Below are 23,006 nucleotides of genomic sequence, written 5' to 3'. Positions count from 1 at the left end.
ATGTTCATAATTTAAAATATTGTCAGACATATATTGGATCATTTGTTATCTAGGGGAGGGCATGGAGAGGAGAGAAATTGGAATACAAGGTTTTGCAAGGGTTAATGTTGAAAAATTATCTATGCATAGCTTTTGAAAATTAAAAAGTTTTAATAAAAAAAATAAAATAAAATATTGTTAGAGATTTCCCTCATGAAATTGCTTTAATGCACTATGCTTCCAGGATAGGCAAGTTCAATTTCAATCCACAAAGTAAATCCAGAATACTGAAAAAAGACCCGAGTTGGCATTTTCTTTTCTGCTTCTGTTTGAGAAAGGAGATATGATGATTGCTTGGCTCTTATTTGATTTGTAGATTAGTCTTAACATAGTAGAGTTGTTCAGCCTCTGAAAGAACATATAGGAAATCTGAGCACACTCCCAAAACATCACACTACTCCTGGGATTCCAGTTTCAAATGAGCAAGTTGACACTGGCTTCATTCATTCTCAATTCCTTATTGGTATTTATATGTTGCACCCTTTTCAACACTTACCAGCACTGCACCATGTCAGGTAAGTTAGAAACAAGATTCTATGTGATAGCTATGAAGTTCCACTGGGCAGTCTCCAGCTCCTTACTCGGTGAAAAGAAAAAAAAAAAAAAAAAAAATAGGTAGAAGCTCAAATAGCTGTGTAACCTTGACCAAGTCACTAATTTCTACCTCAATTTCTTCAACTGTAAAATGGAAATAATAATAGCATCTACTTCTCAAGGGCATTGTGAGGAAGAAATGAAATAATATTTGTAAAGTGCTTAGCACAGTGTTTAACATGTAGGTGCTATATAAATGCTAGTTATTATTATTAGTTGCTGTACATCAATTCAATAATTCCAATTCAACAAATTTACTGCTTTCTTATGTCCAAGGCATCATGCTAGTCTAACAAGGCTGTCTCCTTCATATAGCAAGGCTGTCTCAATCTACATGACTCAAAGGGAAGCAAAAATAGACACAGCTAGTGACCCTCTCTCAATCCTTCTTCAAAGGTCACTCTGTTCTCCTCAGGCAGAGTGGGTGCCAGCCTCAAATTATGTCTATCTGCTTCCTTAATTATTATTGATCTGAAGGGACTTAGTTTTCTGGTTCAAGGTAAACTCCTAATTGCCGTTTCTTGACAGGCAAGGAGAATCCCAAGCACTGATTGGATCCAAGGCTTGACTGCTTTCCTACCAAATGTCAGTTCCATGATGAACACTCATATAGCAAATAAAACAAAACAAACAAACAAACAAGCATCAAATCATTTATTCAAGTTGATAGCAAAATAGGAATCAGAGGAAGTATCCATAGGATAATATATACCCAACAGTGCAGAGCAAAAGGAGCTCTACCACTAAGAGTGAGGTAACTCAGTTCAACAGAGAGTCCAAAGCGGAAACTGTCCAAAGTCTTTTGTGTAATCACCTAAAGATAGGGACACACTGGGGACCGTCAGTTCCTCTTATGCAGATCTTTTTCCAGAATTCTTTTTTTTCATTGACCTGAAGTGAGGTTAACATGATTTATCTTCTGTCTTGAAGCTGAAGGTAAGAAGTACTAGAAGTTAGAAGACTCCCAAAATACTTAATAGCTCTGGAAGACTGAAGAGAACAGATCTCTCTTCTTCTCTCACCAACTTTGCCCTCTCTTTGGGCTCCTCAATGCAGGTGCAGAGTATCAATCTTCATAAGGGGGGGAGGGGGGAAGGAGGGGGAAGTTTCCTGCCACTGGTCTTTTGAGACAGGATTAGACTAGAAAAAAAGATAGCTTCTATCCTCAAAAAGTTGGTGATCTAATAAAGGGGAATTAGACATACCTGCAAATAAATATTTTAAGACAAAATATGGCTTCAAAAGAGAGGAGAGGTATTAGGGGCTGGGACAAAGGAGAGAAGGATAAAATTTTACTGAGAGAATTAAAGAAGGCTATGCGGAGGAAGTGGCTTTTGGACTGGGCCTAGAAAGGCTCAGCCTGAGGAGTGGAATAGGGCAGTATGAACAATATCCTGAGAAAAGGCACAAAGGAGAGGCAGGACAAGGAACGTTCTGGGATTACTAGATTACTCAATTTAGGGGTAAGGGAGAACAGTGTGAGAAAAGACTGGAAAATGTAGGTTGGGGCCAAATTTCAAAAGGCATTGAAGGCAAAGCTAAGAATTTTGACTTTATTCAAAGGCAACTAGGAAATATTGAAGATTTTTGAGCTGGGGAGTGATGCAATCAGAGCAACAGATTGAGAACATTACTTGAAATAGGAAAGAAACCGTTCTTTCCTAGCTGTAACAGTTTCATGAATTGATCAAAGAGTTATATATTGAAGAGTATAGCTTAATTTCCACAACCATGCAAAGATTCGACCAAAATTTTTAATTTTTTAAATTTTATTTTAATAATAGCTAATACTAATAATGGCTAGCATTTAAATAATTCATTAAAGTCTTGAATGGGACTGAATGAAGTATTTCTCAGTATTTGAGACTAAGAAACATGATCCCTATACCCAGAGCCCGGAAGATGAGTTCTTGGGCCTCAAGTTTCAGGAAGTCACATGATCTGTATTCCCAGACCTTGAACCCGGGGAGGCAGGAAGCTAGTGAAGTTACAGGAAGTGACATAACCCACAGGAAGTGATGCAACCCACAGGAAGCAGACAACATTAGTGACCATTGGTCAAAAATGGTTACGTCCTTTTAGTCTATCCAATGAGAAAGCTCGGATCTGTTGCTTTTTAAATCCTGGACAAATTGGAAGCTGACCGGTTCCGGGAGCACATGGCAGGAGTTCGATGTTTCCCGGGTGTGTCTGGGCCTCTCCCTGCAGGGACTAATGCTTTCTCTTGGTACCTGAAGATGGGAAAGGGGGTCTTGCACCCGTCCCACACAGTCTGCAAAGGACTGTACAAGCATTTTCTCATTTGATCCTTGTAACAATCCTGAGAGGTAGGTGTTCTTAAAATCCCCATTTATCAGATAAGAAAATTGGGACAAACAGAAATTAAATGACTTGTCCAAAGTAAAACAGCCAGTAAACAGGCATTCCTGATTCCAGGTTCATTTACCGCTAACTACAGTGCCCCCTAGCTGCTTTTGTCTGATTCCTTATGGGGATGCAGTAGTGATAGGTTCTACCACGGCCGGAGAAGCTTTGTCTATAATGCTGCCAAGTCTATCCCAACTGTCTGAAGACCAACACAATTAAGTAAAGAGACATTATCAAGGAGGCTGGATACTTGGCGAAGGGGAAAGAAATAAATCAAAAGAATAAAGAAAAATAAAATATGGCCCTCAGCCCTCCAAGACTTCGTTTATATTTCTGCAGTGACAGAGGCAGAGTAGTAGAAAGGAAGTAGAAATGACTAAGAATCTTACCATTTATTTTTAATTTTTTTCCAATTAACAAAATCTCTTTTTCCTTCCTCCCACCTACTTTGCTAACAAATATGCAGAGTCAAGCAAAATAAATTCTACCTTGGTAATATCCAAAAAGCATATCTTTTATTCTGCATACTGAGCACATGAATTCTGTGTCAGGAGGTAGATATCATGTTTCATCATGTTTTGGACAAAAAGACCTAACCTATTTGACTACAGAGATCACTCATAGCAGAATTATTTATTAGACTCTTGAGAAGCGGACCCCATCCTGTCTGTGAGCCAAATTTCTCAGCAGGATAGGGCCAGAGCCTTGAAAATGCTTACAGCTTTTATACATTTCAGACAAAGAACCTCCAAAATCCCGCCCTCTACATCTTGTGAATGGTCACATAAGTCTACTGTTCCCCTAGTTGATCAGTGGAATGTAGTAGAGGAGGTGATGTTCAGCTTCTTCGGCCACTCCCTTCATTGGACAATGGAATGTAGTCCAGGCCTTATCTAAACCCATGTGACTGCAGAGAAGCCAAAACTGAGGCCTATAAGGCTTGATCTACTTTAGAATCTGTAAGCTCTTCACCTTTTCCCACACAATCATGAATCCTCTGGAATTGTCGTTGGTCATTGCATTAGATTAGAGATCCTAAAGTCTTACAAAAGTTTTTCCCCTAACTTTACTTTTTTTTTAACATAATTTTTTTTTCTCACCAAGAAATAAAACAGAATATAAGGAATAAAAAGAATAAAACAGAATGCAAAATATCTTATAATAAAAACAGATCTGAAAAACAGATCAAGGAGAGAAAAATAAGAATAATGAGACTACCTGAAAGCTATAACCAAAAAAAGAACCTTGATACAATGACGTAAGAAATAATACAAGAAAATTCCCCTATAGAACAAGAGGGAAAAGTAGAAATAGAAAAAATCCACCAATCATCATTTCACTGAGATCCTTTTGTGGGAAATACATAGGAATATTATTGCCAAATTTCAACCCTCCCAGATCAAAGAGAAAATTTTGCAAGGAATAAGAAAAAAGCAATTCAAATATGCTGAAGCTACAATTAGAATTATACAGGACTTATCAGCAGTCACAATAAAAAAAAAAAAAACCACAGGTTCCTGGAATCACATATACCAGCAATCACAAGAACTAGGCCTGTGGCCAAAAATACCATATCCAGAAAAATTATTTATAATATTAAATGAGAAAAAAATGAGGCATTCAATGAACTTGCAGATTTTCAGGACTTTCTATTAACCAAACCCAAACTCAATAGAAAATTTAACATATAAAAACCAATTATCAAAGATCAATTTCAAGAAACAACATGGACAAATTGTTTTTTAACATGGGAAATATATACCATATGTTAAGATTGACATCAGCAATAGGGTAGCTCAAAAGTAAGATTGGGGCAAAGTTAAGGTAAAAATGTTAATCATGTTATACAATAAGGTACAGAGGAAAAATAGCCAAAGAGGTATTAGAAGGGGGAGGAGGACTCATAATTCTGAAAGCAGAAATTTAAAAAGATAACACTTCATATATACTATGAAAGATATAGTGTTCTCCAAAATTTATAAAGAAATAAAGGGGCAAATCATTATTAATCAGAGAAATGCAAATTAAGACAACTCTGAGATACCACTACACACTTGTCAGATTGGCTAGAATAACAGGGAAAGATAATGGGGAATGTTGGAGGGGATGTGGGAAAACAGGGACACTGATACATTGTTGGTGGAATTGTGAACACATCCAGCCATTCTGGAGAGCAATTTGGAATTATGCTCAAAAAGTTATCAAACTGTGCATACCCTTTGATCCAACAGTGTTTCTACTGGGCTTATACCCCAAAGAGATACTAAAGAAAGGAAAGGGACCTGTATGTGCCAAAATGTTTGTGGCAGCCCTGTTTGTAGTGGCTAAAAGCTGGAAAATGAAAGAATGTCCATCAATTGGAGAATGGTTGAGTAAATTGTGGTATATGAATGTTATGGAATATTATTGTTCTGTAAGGAATGATCAGCAGGATGAATACAGAGAGGACTGGCGAGACTTATATGAACTTATATGAACTAAGTGAAATGAGCAGAATCAGGAGATCATTACATACCTCAACAACGATACTGTTTGAGGATGTATTCTGATGGAAGTGGATCTCTTCAATAAAGAGAACCTTAATTGATCAAAGATGGACAGAAGCAGCTACACCCAGAGAAAGAACACTGGGAAATGAATATAAACTGCTTGCATTTTTGTTTTTCTTCCCGGGTTATTTTTACCTTCTGAATTCAATTCTCCCTGTGCAACAAGAAAACTGTTCGGTTCTGCACACATATATTGTATCTAGGATATACTGCAACCCATTCAACATGTAAAGGACTGCTTGCCATCTGGGGGAAGGGGTGGAGGGAAAAAATCGGAACAGAAGTGAATGCAAGGGATAATGCTGTAAAAAATTACCCTGGCATGCGTTCTATCAATAAAAATTTATTAAAAAAAAAAAAAAAAAGAAAGAAAGAAAGAAAGGGGGGGGAGCAAAAGGTAGGAGAAGAAGACAAGGAAGGAATCCATGGGTTAGGGGAGGTTAAGTAATACCAAGGTAAGTTAAGGAGAAGATTTAAAGCAAAGAGTTAGAAAAATAGGAAAAATCTGTCTCTGTGTATGTAGATATCTATATTTATCTATCTATAAATATATTCTTGCTTAACTATAGCATAATTGGAAGAAATTGGGGGAGGTGAAAAAGAGAAAAATAAAGTTAAAAAAATGTGTAGCAGAGAACAAAAGAATAACCTATAAGGAAGTAAAGAAAATATATACACTCAAATATAGTTTTTTCTACTATTATATAATTTTTTTTGATCTGGTAATTTATTATTATATATTATGAATCCTCCCTGTTGTTCTGCTGGGCACATGACAATGTTCTATTTTGTTTTATTTTCTTTTTCTGTTTTTCTATTTTTTTGTTCTTTTTTTTAATAAAATAAAAAAATTTTAAAAGAAAATTAGAAGAATATGGAACATACTACTTATCAGCCTTATGGATAGGACAAGGATTTATGAATAAACAAGAAATAGAGTACAGAACAAGGTATAAAATGGAAAATTTCAACAACATTAAAAAATTATTTTTTGTACAAATAAAACAAATAGAGCTAAGATCAGAAGGAAAGCAGAAAAAAAATTTTTCTCTTCCTCTCATAAATAAAATCCATAATTTTTAGACCATCTATAATCTTTAATATAGCCAATGTATTCGAAATGTGAAATATTTGTCCAGTGATCAGAAAGTAGGTCAATTACTACAGGAACTGAAACATATTCATTATAACAATCTCTATATAAAGAAAAACAGAAGACAAAAGGAAATCACAATTAAATGGAGGAATGGTTAACAGGCTCTTTTTTTCTGGAGAGATGAATAAAAGACTGGATAGAGTTGATTTTTTTCCATGCTTCCAAAGGCAACAAGAAATGGCATTTCATTGGACATTTGGTCCTCCCATATTTCAATGCTCCTAATTCGTATTTGCAACAACAACAAAAAAAGCCATAAATAATGTTTATGTACCACCATCTGTTGCAATAGATGAAAAGTACAGAAAAATTCTTACCTGCTCAAATAAACTCAACATACATGCTGAAAAGTAATGTGGGGTAGCACAGAGGTCTCCAAACTTTTTAGGTTATGTGCCCTAACAGTAAAGGAATTTTAGCATATCCAAATGAATACATATTTACTTATTTATAAATGTTACAGGTGAACTATGGTTACTAATAATGATGTACATTATAAAACTTTTACACACAAAAATTTTAAGGGTGAAATATTTTCAAAATTGTTTTATTTTTAATGATTTTAATGATTTAAATAATGATTTAAAAATGCTTTAATGAAAGCACAGAAATTGTGCTTTCACTAGATAATTATAAATAATGATATTTTAGTGAGATCATTGAATATGAATATGCTTCATTATTTTTTGATATCTTGGCTTAACACTTTGTGAAACAGTGATATGAAAATTAGGTTTTAAGTTCAACTGAGTTCAATATTTGCTAAATGGCTAAACAAAAGACTTCACTAAGACAAAGAGATCCAAATGGAAGAAGTATATTGGTGGCTACAGTTACAGACTCACAATACATAGTTTTTCTTGAAATTCATCTAGTAAACTTCTATCATCCCTATCATCCATGGCTGTTCTCACAAAAATAATAGACAGGTACTATATTTTTATATTTGTTAACAGTGGGTTCAAAACCTATTGAAAATTTCATTTGGAAAAATTTTAAATAGGTTAGAAAAGTCTGTTTTCAAGTTACTCAAGTTAATCTTACATAAGCAAGCATTTATTAAGCATTTATAATGTACCAGGCACTAAGTGCTAAGTGTTGAGGATACAGAGAAAAGGTGAAAAAAGTCCTTGCCCTCTAGAGACATATATTCTTTTAAAGATTTACAGGAGTAGCACAAGAGAGTCAGGCATAGATGGATTGCAATCCACATCTCTGGAGGGAATAGTCATATCAGTGAAATCTTTAGATCCAAGCATGTACAGATTATGACTTATTTTCACAAATTCCATTCTGGACAGAAATCTTTTTAAAATTTTTATTTTTAATTTATAAAATAAAACAAGTATTTCCATAACGTTGTAGGATAAAAAGATGATTGCACATGAAACTAAAAATCTATCATGTACAATTTGCTAATCCTTTTAAATATAAAGTTATGTGAATTTCTTTTCTTTTCTTTTCCCTCCCCCACTCTAGAGATGGCTATAACAAGACATATATATATATATATATATATATATATATATAATATATATATATATATACATATAATTATAGATACATAAAATCATTCTGAAATACTTCTATTTATCAGTCCAGTGAATGCAGATAGATATGTCTTTTGTAATTAATTTGGGTATTTATAATAGTCACAATGATTTAGTTGCACAAAAGTGCTCTTAAAATAATATTGCATCATACAATCTTTTCTTGAATTTGCTCATTTTGCTCTTCATTAGAAATCTATTTCTTAAAGTGATTTGAATAAGTATGTTTGGAAGAAGCATCCTAATCGCAGGAAAAGGAAGCTTTTAAAGTAAAAAGTCAGATAAATCTTCTTTTACTCTTTCTTTTTTTCTTTCTTTTCTATTTTCCTTTGAAAGACATGAGAAAGAAACAAATCTTTGGACTTAAAAATCCTGAAAGGAACACTGCTATAAATTTCATTACTTTAAACCCAAATCCCTAGGAACCAGAAAATGAACACTAAATCAGAAGGACTTAAAATGAAACAGATGGTTTAAGAGGAAACAGAAACCAAGTCACTGCAGAGTTGGAAAGTGGGTTAAAACATTCAACAGGAGAAATCATGGAGAAATGTCGCATCATACAGCATGCAAAGAAGACTTGTTCTTAAAGAATATTGGGCCTCTTGTAGCAACAAAAAGAAGATGCATTAAACATTTATTGATACCGTCTACTTTCACTTTTAGAAAGCATTTGGCAAAGATCCACTTGGCCTGATTCCTAGAACAGTGGCACGGTACTCTGGCTGCCTAGAAAATTGGCTAAAGAGTAAAAGATGTTATCTAAATGGAACCTTTGTCAAATTGGCAAAAGGCTTTTAGCCCAGTATTGCAGGAATTTCCATTATAAACCCAGATTCTTATTAAATCACATCAATATTGGAATTGAAAGAAAGAAGAAGAAAAAACTTGAGTTCCAAGTTCTAAAAAATACTAAAATATTTAAACCTATCTTCAGTTAGAGCTGGAGATTTTTCGTGGTGTTTAGGGAAGATGGAGAGAAAAAGTTTGGGAAAAAAATTTATACAACAACTTCAGAAAACTAGAGAATTATAAATTATTTAAAATCCATTTTGTCCTTTTTCATAAAATTAGTAACTATATTCAATTTTAAGAATCAATATTCTTGATCAAGTATTTATTTTTTATGCCCTTATTTTAATGGATGTAAAAGCATTTACTATATTCCTTCTGTGTCAGGCAAAAGGCAGCAGGGTATAATGGAGATAAGATCTTGAAACCAAGAAGACATGGATTCAAGTCCCACCACTAATACATATAAGCCTATTGTTTTCTGGGCAACTAAGTCTATAAATTATAGAAAAATGCTGACTTTGGGGGATAGAGGGATTTTCCTCACCCAGGAGTTTTTCTATATTGAGGAAATCAAAGCTTCAGTCCCTATCCCTATATGACAGATAGTAGGCTAAGTCCTGGAGATATAAAGATAAAAAGGAGCTCAAAAGCAGACAAGATGTCTGTGTATTTTCTCTCTTGATGTCTCCTCACATTGGATGCAAGGGCATCAAGAGCTGGGCATGGAGTCAGGAAGACATCTTTCTGAGTTCAAATCTGGCTTTAGACACTTTACTAGCCATGTGACATTGGACAAGCCACTTAACCATGCTTATCTCAAGTTTCCTCATCTATAAAATGTGCTGGAGAAAGAAATGGCAAACTACTCCCGGGGATCTCTGCCAAGAAAACCCTAAATGGGGTCAACGAGAGTTGGACATTATTGTACAGAACAACTCCCCCAATTAAGGTTGTTAGCACCTTCAGAATAGGAATTGTCTCTTTTTCTATGTATATCACTTGAGTTTAATACAGTGCTTGGTACAGGATAAGTACTTACCATTGCTTTTGTATTCATTCAAAGGCAGATACAGAATAAAATGAAATAAATATAAGGAAATTTAGAGATCAGTAGAAATGGAGGAGGGGAAGGCCAAATGCAGGGAGATCAGGAAAGGCTTTTGTGTAAAAATTAATACTTGAGCTGAATGCTTGAATTAATGTTTGAATCTAACTCACACTTACCTGACAATCTTGCAACTTATTTTCTAAACCCTATTCTTCTAAAATCATTTTTAATTCTTTAAGACCTTATAATTTTGTAAATGAAACTGCAGGATTACCAAAGATGGACACATCATAGTGGAGAGTTCTGATAAAAGGTGATCCACTAGAGAAGGAAATGGCAAACCACTCCAATATCTGCCAAGAAAACTCCATGGCCAGTACTAAAACGCTAAACAATATATCAGAGATGAACTCTTGAGATCGGAAATGCCTGGTATTCTATGGTCCAGATGGATATGACTGAATGACAAATTATTTAAGCAGTAATAAATCTATAGATCTATAGATCTTCTAGATCATCCTCAAGCAGCAAAGAAATCCTGCCCTTCCTTGCAGTGACTATTTTGGGAAAAGTTTTCTCCTGAACTTGGAGCAGTACCAAGCATATGAGCATTGAGTAGTAGTCAAAAGTTTAAGTTGAAGGCTGATGTTAATTTTTGCAAAAAAATATATTGTTTGTTGTTGTGAGCTTTTTCTTCTTAAAAAGCAGCCAGGTGATAAAAGTTCAGATCTTTTATTATCTCCAATATAGCCCGGTTAGCTTAGAGGCCTATCTCTCTGCTTGGTTCCAAGAGCTCTCTCCGAATGTCTTTAAATCCAAAGGTCTGGTCCTTCAGCCTCTGCCTCTGCTTTCTTCAGCCTCCAGCCAGCTCCAGTCTTCATGTCATTCCGGTGAAATCTCGACTTGCTCTTGGAACCAAGCAGAGAGATAGGCCTCTAAGCTAACCGGGCTATATTGGAGATAATAAAAGATCTGAACTTTTATCACCTGGCTGCTTTTTAAGAAGAAAAAGCTCACAACATTTTGGCGCCCCACGTTGGGCGCCAAATGTTAAGAGTTCAAATGTTGGAGTTTGTTCTTCTCAGAGCGCAGCCGGTTTAGAGGCTTGGAGCCCTTCGGATGTCTCCAAATCCAAAGGTTCTGTCCTTCAGCCTCTGACACTGCTTTCTTCTGCCTCCAACCAAGACAGAGATGGAAGGTCTCTCTTATCTCCTTCTGGGGAGCCCTGCCACCAACTTGACGCGGAGAGAGGGCTTCTGGTGTAGCTCCACTGAAGTCCGTTAAAGTGTTCTCTGCACAAGAGTCGTTCCTTTCGAGTCCAGCGCGATCAGCCAGCCAAGAAGAAAAAAGTGTATTCTAGAATGGCTGTCTCGCCTTATATGTGAACCTTCTGAGAGAATGGGATTATAGGTTTTCTCCCATAGTGCTCTCTGGCCCAAAGAGCTTTAAGGTGTGGTGTAGAAAGTGTACTTTTTGAAGCTAGCATACTTGTGGAGTCCAATGAGTAAAGGTGGGAACACAAGCCTTGTCTTGATTAGTTCTACTTAGTACCTTGTTTCAGGTTCTGGCCAAAACAACTTCTTGTAAGATTAGATCAACTCTAATTACTTAGCAGTTAGTAAGGATTCCAACAGTTTGTGCTTGTGGCGCTCAACTAAGTTGAGTACCATAAGGCCGACCTCATGAAAATCATATTAATCTTGAGGCTTCTTTTAGATTGTATTTCCCCTAGATTGCAAATTCCTTGGCAGGGCAAGGATTGTCTTTTGTACTTTTTGTATACACAGCATTTAGCACAGTGCCTGGTACATAGTAAGTGCTTAATGTTCATTCATTGATTGATTCTTTAATTGCCTGTCTTTCCAGCATTCTCAAATTTTTCTCCTTTCCAGGAGCTTCCTGTCTCTCCCAAGCATACATAGATTTCTCCTTTTGTAAACTTGTTTCTTGGCCTTGCTGTTTTTCTACTGAGATTTGCTGTGATTTTCCTCATTCTCCTATTCATTCAACATATATTAAAAGTAACTACTATATACAATGGGTTTAAGTGGGTTTAATGGCTTTGAAGACTGATTCTGGTACTTATTAACTGTGTGACCTTTAGCAAGTCACTGCACTACAATCTATCACAGAGGCTGAGGAAATCAAAAATCCTTGAAATATCAGTACTTGAACAATCAATACCTGAAGTATCCAAACAATGAAATATCAATGTTCAGATCATCTGGAGGGAGAAGGGGAATTACAAAGCCTAAGGCTGAGCAGGTGGATCTAGGTACTGAGGCCATGTTTTGTTTTGTTTTTCATTCTTCATAATCAATGACAGACTTTTCACTCCAGTGGTTTCCCTTAAGTGCATCAGCACCAGAAGAACTAAAAATACTTTCATTTCATTTGCAAAAATGAGGAAAGATTAGTGAAGAAGAAGAAGTGACACCATAAAACTCAACAACAACAAAACAGAAATAATTTTATACAAATTTCTTGCTTCTTAAAAGCAACTCTCACTTTTCTACTTACAAACTTCTGCCATACTAGTTTTAACTAAATCCATTCCTACAAGCTAAATTTTTCATTACACAAAGTAACCAAGCTATTAGGAAATATCTTTTTAAATATAAGTAGAGGGGCAATTAGATAATGCAGTGGGTAGAGCCCCCGCCCTGGTGTCAGGAGGACACCTGAGTTCAAATCCAGCCTCAGGTACTTAACACTCACTACCTATGTGACTGCAAGTCACTTAAACCCAACTGCTTCATTACTAAAAAAAAAAAAAGTTAGTAGAAAACATGGAATAGAGTATGTACAGACATATGCTGTCTGATGTGTTGTCACATAGTAACTAGGATTTGTTTCAATATTTTTTCTTGTAATAAGGAAGGAGTATGAATAGCAATTAAAGGGAATTATTTAGTATAAAAACTAAAAGTCAACAACACAACTACAAAAAATATATATGTTTATAAGGTGATTCTTAATATGAAAAATGCAATTATGGAAATTGTTCCAATAACTTTTTCCTTTGCTAAGCCACCATCCAGCTTTCACCCTCTAATTCACCACATTCTCCATGTCTTTTATTTACCTATCTCCTCCGTACTCTCCAGTTCTCCCTTCATCATCCCTCTGTAACACTAATGGGTGACACTGCAGGGAGGACTGTCCTTTCTGCTCCCTCCTTCCTTCTGGAAAGGGCAAAGCCAAACCTCATCCATGCCTGGACTATTTCACCCACCTTTTTCACAATCAGCGGCTAAAGATTTAATTACACACATTCTGTTAAAAGGCTAGGCCATAGATCACACAAAGTCCCAAATTACTCTTAGGCCTGACAGGCAGTGTTTATCTCTTTCATATACCTGCACTGCCAGTCAGTTTTCAAACTCCTATCTCACTTCCTTGTTTGTAGCAACCCTTTTTGTAGTGGTAAAGAATTGGAAATTAAATGGATTCCCATCAATTACGGAATGGCTGAATAAATTATGGTTATATGAATGTTATGGAATATTACTGTTCTATAAGAAATGATGAGGGAGCAGCAAGGTGGTGCAGTGTGATAGAGCACCAGTCCTGAAATCAAGAGGACCTAAGTTCAAATTTGGTCTCAGACACTTAATACTTCCTAGTTGTGGGACTCTGGGCAAGTCACTTAACCCCAATTGCAAAAGGGAAGGGAAGGGAAGAAAGGAAGAAAGAAGGAAAGGAAAGAAGGAAGGAAGGAAGGAAAGGAGGGAGAGAGGGGGGAAGGAAGGAAGGAAGAAAAGAAAACACATTCCTTATAGTTATTGTCTTCACTTTTGAATTTGTACTCCCATCATTAAGTAGAGTGAATAATAAGAATGCATTATTATAATTGCACAGTAGTAGTAAACATTTAATACCTTTTCATTCATTTCTTCATTCTTAACACCCTCTTTCAGGGGGATCTCAACAATTTCAGGAGTTAAAATGTCATTGCTATGCAGATGACTTCCAAAATTATAAATCTAGCAATAATCTCTTTCCTGCAAATAACCCCCCACCTAGATTTCCAATAAGCATCTCAAACTCATCATGTCCAAGCAATAACTAATCTTTCCTTGTTAGGTCTACCCAGACTACAAATGTATTTATTTCTGTTGAAGGCATTATCATATTTCTTATTTTTTTATTTATTTTTATTTTTTATAAAGCTTTTTTATTTTCAAAACATATGTACAGATAATTTGACAACACTGACCCCTGCATAGCTTTCTGTTTCAGATTTTCTTCTCATTCCTCCCACACACACCCTAAATGGCAAGCAATTCAATATATTTTAAACATGTTAAAATATATGTTAAATTCAATATGTATAAATATATTTCTACAATTCTCTTGCTGCACAAGAGAAATCAGGTCAAAAAAATAAAGTAAATAAGTAAGAAAACAAAATGCAAGTGAACAACAACATAAAAGAGTGAGAATGTTATGTTGTGATGCACATTCACTTCCTACAGTCCTTTCTCTGGGTATAGATGGCTCTCTTCATCATGAGATCATTAGAACTGGCATCAATCATCTCATTGTTGGAAAGAGTCACATCCATCAAAATTGATCATATAATATTTATGTTGTCATGTATAATGATCTTCTGGTTCTGCTCATTAGCATCAGTTCATGTTAAGTCTCCCCAGGCCTCTCTAAAATCATCCTACTGATCATTTCTTATAGAACAATAATATTCCATAGCATTCACATACCATAACTTATTCAGCCATTCTCCAACTGATAGACATCCACATAGGTTGCAGTTTCTTACCACTATGAAAAGGGCTGCCACAAACATTTTTGCATATGTGGGTCCCTTTCCCTTCTTTAATATCTCTTTGGAATATAGACCCAGTAGAAACACTGCTGGGTCAAAGGGTATGCACAGTTTGATAACTTTTTGACCATAATTCCAAATTGCTCTCCAGAATAGTTGGATTCGTTCACAATTCCACCAACAATGTATCAGCGTCCCAGTTTTCCCACATCTCCTCCAACATTCATCCTTGTCTTTTCCTGTCAACTTAGACAATCTGAGAGGTGACACCATCATATTTCTAGGCAAAATCTCCAAGTTACCCTTCCCTTCCCTGTCTCTCCTTCCCATTAACATATGTACTTTTGTCTTAAGTCATAGGTAAGCGCTTCCCCTCCTTTAAATATTGGCAACAGTCTCACTGCATTTTCCCAGGAATCTGTAGAAAAAATTAATTCATATTTATGGAGGGGGAGGAGGCCAAAAGAGAAAGGAGGCATTTAAAAAAAAAAAGAAAGAAAGAAAGAAAGAAACACAAATATTAAAAGCAGAAAATTCAAAAAGGTTTGTAAAAAATTTTAGGATTACATAAATTTACATATAAATATACATGTAAGCAATACTATCACCTCTCTCCTTTCCCCTTCCCTTGACTGGATTCATATGGTACTTCTTATATATATAAAATACACACGCAAAGGAAATAACAATTTAAAAATGTACATAGTTCTGAAGATAGATTGTAGATCTCTGAGGTTGTCTGACTCCAACATTCTTAGACTGCCCATCAATTTCACTGTGCCAATTTTCTAAAGCCTATGTGCCCTCAAATGAATGAATAAATAAATAAAGCCCTAACAATCTTATCTCTTTGGACAAAGGACAATTATGTTGCACCATTTAATAACAATAACAAAATTAAATCATTTAAAGTATTTGAGATAACTTAACCATTACAGACATCACCTCCTTCAGCTTCCTCTCCCTTCTGACTGGAAGGTGAAGTATCAAACTCCTCCAAGTGACTTACTTTATGGAAGACAGAAACTGGAATCTCAGCTCACGCCATTTTGTATGGGAACAAGACATCTCCCTGCACATTATCTCCAGTGTCCCATCTTTCATTGCTCCTGCCTCTATTTATGTTGTCTTTTCCCATTAGATTGTAAATTCCTTGAGATCAGGGATTGTCTTTATATTAATTGTATTCCCAGTTCCTAGCACAGTGCCTGGCACATAACAGGCGTTTAATAAATGTTTATTGAATTGAATTGAAGATGGACAATGGTGGTGGGGGTGGGGGTGAACTGATTTTTCACATCCTTTTGTTTCCTTCGGATCTATATCAACTGAAGGCACACAAGGAGGTTAGAATGGAGTACTTGTGTTCAATGAAAACAATGGTTTTTCTTTACATTTTGTTGGGAACTACAGCTGTAATCTACTTCTGCATCTTACTCCCTAAATGGATTCATTCCTCAGTTACCAAAGCAATTTTTAAAGTACAGATCTGTCTATATCGTTCCTCTGCACAAGAAACTTCAATGGCTCCCTATTGCCCCTAGGATAAACACTTGCTCTTTTGTTTCCACAGATTGGTTCAGCCTATCTTTCCAAATTTACTTTATATCACTTTCATTCACATGCTATGTTTCAGTCAAACGAATTTACTTGCTGATCTCCCATTCAAGCCTATTTCCCTATTCTTATTCATTTTCTCTTATTCTTGGAATGCATATTCTCCTCACTTTCTAGTTTCAAGATTGAGTTCATGTGCTTGTCTTAGTCTACATTATTCTATAGCCTTTTCTGTCAGCTCTAATTATTGATACTTTCTCCTTCAAATTATACTGTATTTATCTTTTTAAATATATGTTCCACTGCCAAGTAAAATGAAAGTATCTTGAGGACAGGGATTTTTCCCCCCAATTTTGTCTGTATCACCAGCATCTACCATATCATTTTGAATATAGAAAGCAAGTTGAATCCAAAAGTCTACTGAGTAATCATGTCAAGTGAGCTATCTCTGTTGCCAATCATAATAAAGTTCTCCAAATATTACTTGTCAATATTATAATTATGACATAGAGTCCTAGAATGCTATAAAACTTCCTCCGTGAAAGATAACAATGCAAAAGCATCTAACTAGCCACATTGAAAAAAATTAATGGATGAAAAATGTTAGGCATTGTTAGGCAGCTGGCCAAACTAGTTTGTCTGTTTTTGTATGTCTACATATACAAACACACATACAATCCATAATGAAAATAGTTGTAGGCCCCCAATGAGAAGGCAGAGAGACTGTAATCATCTAGATGGCATTTCACCCCCAGTGAAATTGTAGATTCAATGAAAAGTAGGGTGATCCAATTTCAAGATGAAGCAATGAGGCTACAAATGAGATTCAAATGAACATGCCCCATAAAGATGATTACATTTGAACAAATGGAGAAATGGGGGAATCAAATAAATGTGAACAATACAGACAAGATGAAAATGGCTTTAGCATAGGGTCTGGTTCAGAGATGTATCTGAAACAAGATATATCTGAAGACTAGAAACCTACATGGAGGCCCATATGCTAACTTGAAAGCAAGGAGTTGAGGTAGATTTTAGTATGACAGGAAACAAGGCTTAACCAAAGATTGTATGATCTTTTTTTGAATAATTTTGTAAGAAAGTCAAAGCTTTGACAGACTGATCCAAAAAGTTCTAACTACTTGGGAATTTAACTTTTGAGACCCAGAAGCTTGTAGATAGGATATATTTATGTAAAACAAGACTTGGTGACTAAGTGCTTGTGCTTAGGTTTATAATCTAGTGATTTGAGAAATGGTCTCAAAGTGAGATTAAAAATTTCAAAGTATTAAAATAAACCTTTTCCACAAATTCACTTAGAAGATTCCTCTTTGTCATCCTGAAGAAATCTTCTAAGGTATAAGGGTTTCATGAATGGTTTTTGACAACCTGGGGAGTAGCATATTTACACAAAACCTACAGTTGAATTATATTAACTCTGTCCATAATATATAACAACACTCAATGAAATAGAATCATTCAAGATAACCATTCCTATTTTTAAATGTATCTATGAATATAAATTACAAAGTCAGTTCAGTATATAATGCACAGTCCCAATTTATCAAAGGTTATCCTAGCCATAAAAAGTATTCACTCAGGCAGGTTTAGAAATATGCTGCTGAACAGAAAAGCCCTACTTGGTATGTAATAATATGCCTAAACTTTAGCAGTCTCCTTCATCACTGCCCACTGAGGTTGAGGATTTAAGAGAAAATTAGGAAGATAGGGAGAAGGAAAAACACAAAGAAGAATTCAGTGTTCTGATACCAGATATGCCTTAGATTTTGTTTTGCTCTCCTTTATTTTATTGCCAGTCATTTTCTCTTCTCAGATTCCTGTATTTTCCCCTTCTTTTTCCCTTTCCCCATCCTTATTAGCAGATAGCTACCAATTATCTATTTTTCCATTCTCCTTTGGCCTCTACTTTAGGTCTAACCTTCTAAAGAACTGCCCTAAATATATCACTGATAACAATTCCCCACAATAACCCTACTACTATAAAATTTCCAGGCTCTAAGCTTTGAACTACCCATATATATTGTGCAATTTTTTAAGCTAAGATATATAGTATAAAAGAAATACAAAACTGTAGCATTATTAGTCCCTTGGTTCAAACTGTTTAAAACAGGAAATTTAATGTCATCTTCACAGTCAAGATGTTTGTAACCTGTATTACCCCAAATATTGCTAATTTTTGACCACCTTTAATGTTTTATTCTCATATCTACTTGTAAAATTGTAATGTCTGGGCTAGGTTTCTGAAGGTCCTTCAGAAGGGCCTTGATCTCAGCTGGATTGTCACCATGAGGATGAACAAGAATAGAGTCCAAAGTCTTTATTGTCCCCTTCACAGTCTGTGTCTGTCATAGTCTGACCCAGTCTCCTCCCTAAGTCTGACAGTCTTAAACAGTCTCTCCCTGAGTCTGATTTTGTCCCCATTTAAATATCCTATTACAATTACATCATTACAGTATACTGAGCATATGTGAACTAAAGAACCATTACATCACCATGCTAAGTACTAAGTATATGTATACTAGAGAACAATTATCTCATCAATTCCACTGAGTTAACATCTTGTTTCAAGTATATTTCTCCAAAGTTCTGGCCTATTATATCTTCTGCTTTCTTTTGTTTTAGAACACAGGTGGTCATAACCTCCCTGACTTCTCAGGAAGGTGAGAACACCAAACTAAATATTGTTAGCAGGTTTCCTCTGGATTGAAACAGGTATACACAAATCCATCACCATGGGAGGTATTATACAAGCACATAGTTATATAACACAGGCTAGTAGTGATGTAACAAATAACATGAATCAACATGAGGAATTATACATGTCCATAAGTCCTAGAAGGAGGCTATAGAAATAACAATCACACATACGCCTCCTTCAGCAGCCAAGAAATAGTCCAAAACCAATTGTCCATTACTTCATGTGTCAGGGAATCCAATGATTCCTGCAAGTTTTTGAGTCCTGCAGTAGTCTCATCAACAATTTTTGATGTTCACTGTCATGCTCTTTTAGTGGTGGGCACAGTCAGAGATGGAACCAGATGTTTCTTGGGTCTTCTTCATGTCAAGGGTCTGCTCCGTCTCTCTCTGATGGACAAGGCGAATATGGCTCCCATCTGATTCCTTCTCCATTTATACAGATACAAGCAAACCCTTTCCCCCAAGCAGTTAACCTACCTGGTCCCTTCCATTCACCACTTTCTGGATCTCTCCACATCCGCTGGAGATTATCTAAAGATAGTGGATCTCGCACTGGACACTGACCTTCTGGTGGTTATAAAATCTGTCTGCTGGAGCCAGTGCATCTGGCTTTAATTAAAAAATTAATAGTGTAAAGAGCTAAATTTAGAAATTCTCTAGGGTTACCTGTGGCTTCCCCTTTTATTTTTGGAGTAGAGTCTTAATGTCTCTGTTTCTCCTCTTTACTATTGCCTGTCCTTGAGGATTAAAGGGTATGCCAGTGGTGTGTAAAATTTTATACTGTTCATAAAAGTGCAAAATGTTCAGAAGTATATGCAGGTCCATTATCTGTTTTTATTGCTTGTGGTATACCCATGATTGCAAAATCTTGTATAAGGAATTCAGTGACTACTCTTGCAAAAGTGAATCCTGAAAAGGTGTCTACCACAACATGGATAAAAGACAACCAAAAGATTTATAATGGGTCACATCCATTTGCCAAATTTCACTGGGTCTCAGACCACGAGGGTTTTTCCCTGGAGGGAGCATAGGAGCGTGGAAAGGAAGGCAAGCTGTACAGGCTTTTACTATGCTCCTAGCTTCCTCTTTTGTTATACCAAATTGCAAATGTAAAGCTCAAGTAGCCTGATATTTAGACTGAGATTCTTGGGCTGCCTGAAATAAAGGAGTATTGGCCAACATAGATAGAAGGCTATCTGCCTTTGAATAGGACCTGGAAGTCCACCATGAGAGTGGACATGCAAAATATAAATCTTACCTGGACACTTTCTCACTTGCTCTTGAAGTTCCTTAAAAAGCTGATATTAGAAGCTACAAATTTTATTTGGGCTATGGCAATTCTTTGTACACAAATTCACTCTAATTCAGTAGGTGAATTCAGTAGGTGAATAGGCTGCTGAACAGAAAAGTCCTACTTGGTATGTAATAATATGCCTAAACTTTAGCAGTTTCCTTCATCACTGCCCATTGAGTTTGAGGATTTAAGAGAAAATTAGGAAGATAGGGAGAAGGAAAAACACAAGGAAGCTGAATATTTTTGTATGTCTACATATATAAACACACATACAATCCATAATAGGCTGAATCAGATACTATATTTACATCTCCTGGATAATAAATAAGAGCTAGAATGATTGCATTTAATTCATTCTGCTGAGTGGACTGAAAAGGAGTTCTGATTACTCTCTTCATAGTTAAATTATGAAAATACAAAGCACAAATGTTATGTTTGGATGCATCTGTAAAGATAGTTGGTCCTTTAAGAGGAATTTTAGAAACCTTTTCTTCAAGAATCCATTGCCAATAGTCAGGTTATCTTTAATGGAGACCCGTGTGTAAAATTTGGAGATGTGGCCAATAAAATCTGCCATGCTGGGATCGTTTCACTGTATACAATAATTTGTGCATTGGTATAAAAGGTATATATCATGTCAGGTCTTATCCCAGATAATTGTACTACTTGATTAATGGCCTTTAACAAAATTCTAGCCACAAGCACTGGGTAAGGAGTAAGGCTTCGTTCTGGTTGTGCCAGGAGGTTCACCCACTCTATCACACCGTCTCCTTGATGAAGGACTGCTGTGGATGCCTCTTGTGTAGCAAAAACTGATATTTCCAAGGGTTTTTGAGCAACTCTTTCAACCACATTGGATAAAGCCAGTTCAACCTCTCTCTGAGCCTCTTGAACTTCTTTTGTAAGCTGGCGTGGTGAGTTTAAAGCACTGTCTCCCCTTAAAATGTCATATAATGGTTGTAATTAATAGGTACTTAAGCCTAATACTAGACACATCCATGGTATATCTCCTATCAATTTCTTAAAATCATTTAAGGTATTCAACTTCTCTGTTCTTGAAGTAAGTTTTTGTACTGTAAGCACCTTAGGATATACTTCACATCCTAAATATTGAAAAAGAGTGTATCTGAATTTTTTCTGGAGCTATATGCAATTTGTAGTTCCTTAGTGTTTCTATGGTCTTTTGTAGACATGCTTCTAACATTTGCTCCTCAGGTGCACATCCCAATATATCATCCATGTAATGTAACAATGTAACTTTTGGAAATGCTTTTCTTACTGGGGTAAGAGCAGCAGCAACATACATTTGACAAATAGTAGGGATATTTTTCATTCCTTGTGGCAAAACTGTCCATTCATATCGTTTATAGGCTCAGCTAAATTAACACTGGGTACTGAAAAGGCAAATCTTTTCATATCCTCTTTATTCAGAGGGATAGAATAGAAACAATCCTTAATGTCTATAACCCAAAGAGGCCATTCTCTAGGCAATTGAGATGGAAGTCCAGGCTGAAGAGTTCCCATAGTTTCCAAATGTTTATTTACTTTTCTCAGATCAGTCAACATTCTGGCCTTCTACATAAAATTATCACCTTTTGGGGAAACAGGTACAAGAGGTTAACTTCCTGTCTCAGTGATTTAGTGGTGCTATCCAAGTCTCAAGTTTCTTTCATTCTTAGATAAATCCTATGCATAACATATCTGACCTTGATGTTTAGGTACATATGCAAAGGCAGAATTAAATAAGTTTCTTAAAAGTTGCTTCTAGCTACATATTATGATCTTCAGAGTGTTATCACAAAATTGTGAGAACACAGTAACTGGAAAATGAGGTAGGCTATTTGACCCCAGCAACTCTGTACCAGCTGAGGCTGCTCTGGGGGATTTCTGGTTTTCTTTTTCACAAAAAGTGATAATAAGTGTCCTTACACAAGTATACAGTTGGCACTTTGAAATACAGGTTGCCATCTTTCTTGAGATAAATCACTGGCAATGTAATTTTTTATACACAGATCCCCTGTTCCATTTTATTTCACTAGTCATGGCACATGTAAAGTCTTACAAAACAAAAGGGTCAATTAAAGAACTAACAACAGAATGAGTAACAGAAAACTTGAGTTTGGATGATCATTACCATTGATAAGAATTTGCCCTATTTTATGCCACATGTATCTTATTTAACTGGTAGCTAAGAGGAAATCCCTTAGTTACATGAAAGATTAGGCTACAAATCAACATTACAATCTATTTCCAGAACTAAGAATGAACTCTTCATGTCCCAGCATTACTTCTTAAGCTATTGATATCTTCTATTTTGCTTCCCCTATCAAAATACCCCTCTTTAAAGGGGCCAAAGTTGACAGATTTTTTCTACAGTTGTCTTTCTTCTCATATATACTATCAGATCTCACACTAAATGAGAACAACTGCTTTCCTGGTTTCATGCAACTTTAATCTTCCCAAACTGAAAATGATTAAAAAAAAAAAAAAAAGATGAAATTCTGTTTGCATCATCAGAAAATGACATGGACATCATGAAAATAGCCCAATAAT

General features: G+C 35.8%; 1 protein-coding gene across 1 annotated transcript in view; it reads right to left on the bottom strand.

Moving 5' to 3' along the window:
* Nucleotides 1-1,367: 1,367 nt before the first annotated feature.
* The window catches only part of MTMR6 (myotubularin related protein 6), a 67,669-nt gene continuing 46,030 nt past the window's right edge, over nt 1,368-23,006 (bottom strand). The window contains exon 14 of the mRNA XM_051986565.1: nt 1,368-1,563. Within this exon, the coding sequence (XP_051842525.1) occupies nt 1,546-1,563 (18 nt within the window). The 3' untranslated portion in view covers nt 1,368-1,545. The remainder of the gene's footprint in view (nt 1,564-23,006) is intronic.

Source organism: Antechinus flavipes, chromosome 3 (assembly GCF_016432865.1).
Source record: "Antechinus flavipes isolate AdamAnt ecotype Samford, QLD, Australia chromosome 3, AdamAnt_v2, whole genome shotgun sequence".
Classification (NCBI taxonomy): Eukaryota; Metazoa; Chordata; class Mammalia; order Dasyuromorphia; family Dasyuridae; genus Antechinus; species Antechinus flavipes.
This window is presented reverse-complemented; position numbering and strand designations above follow the sequence as displayed.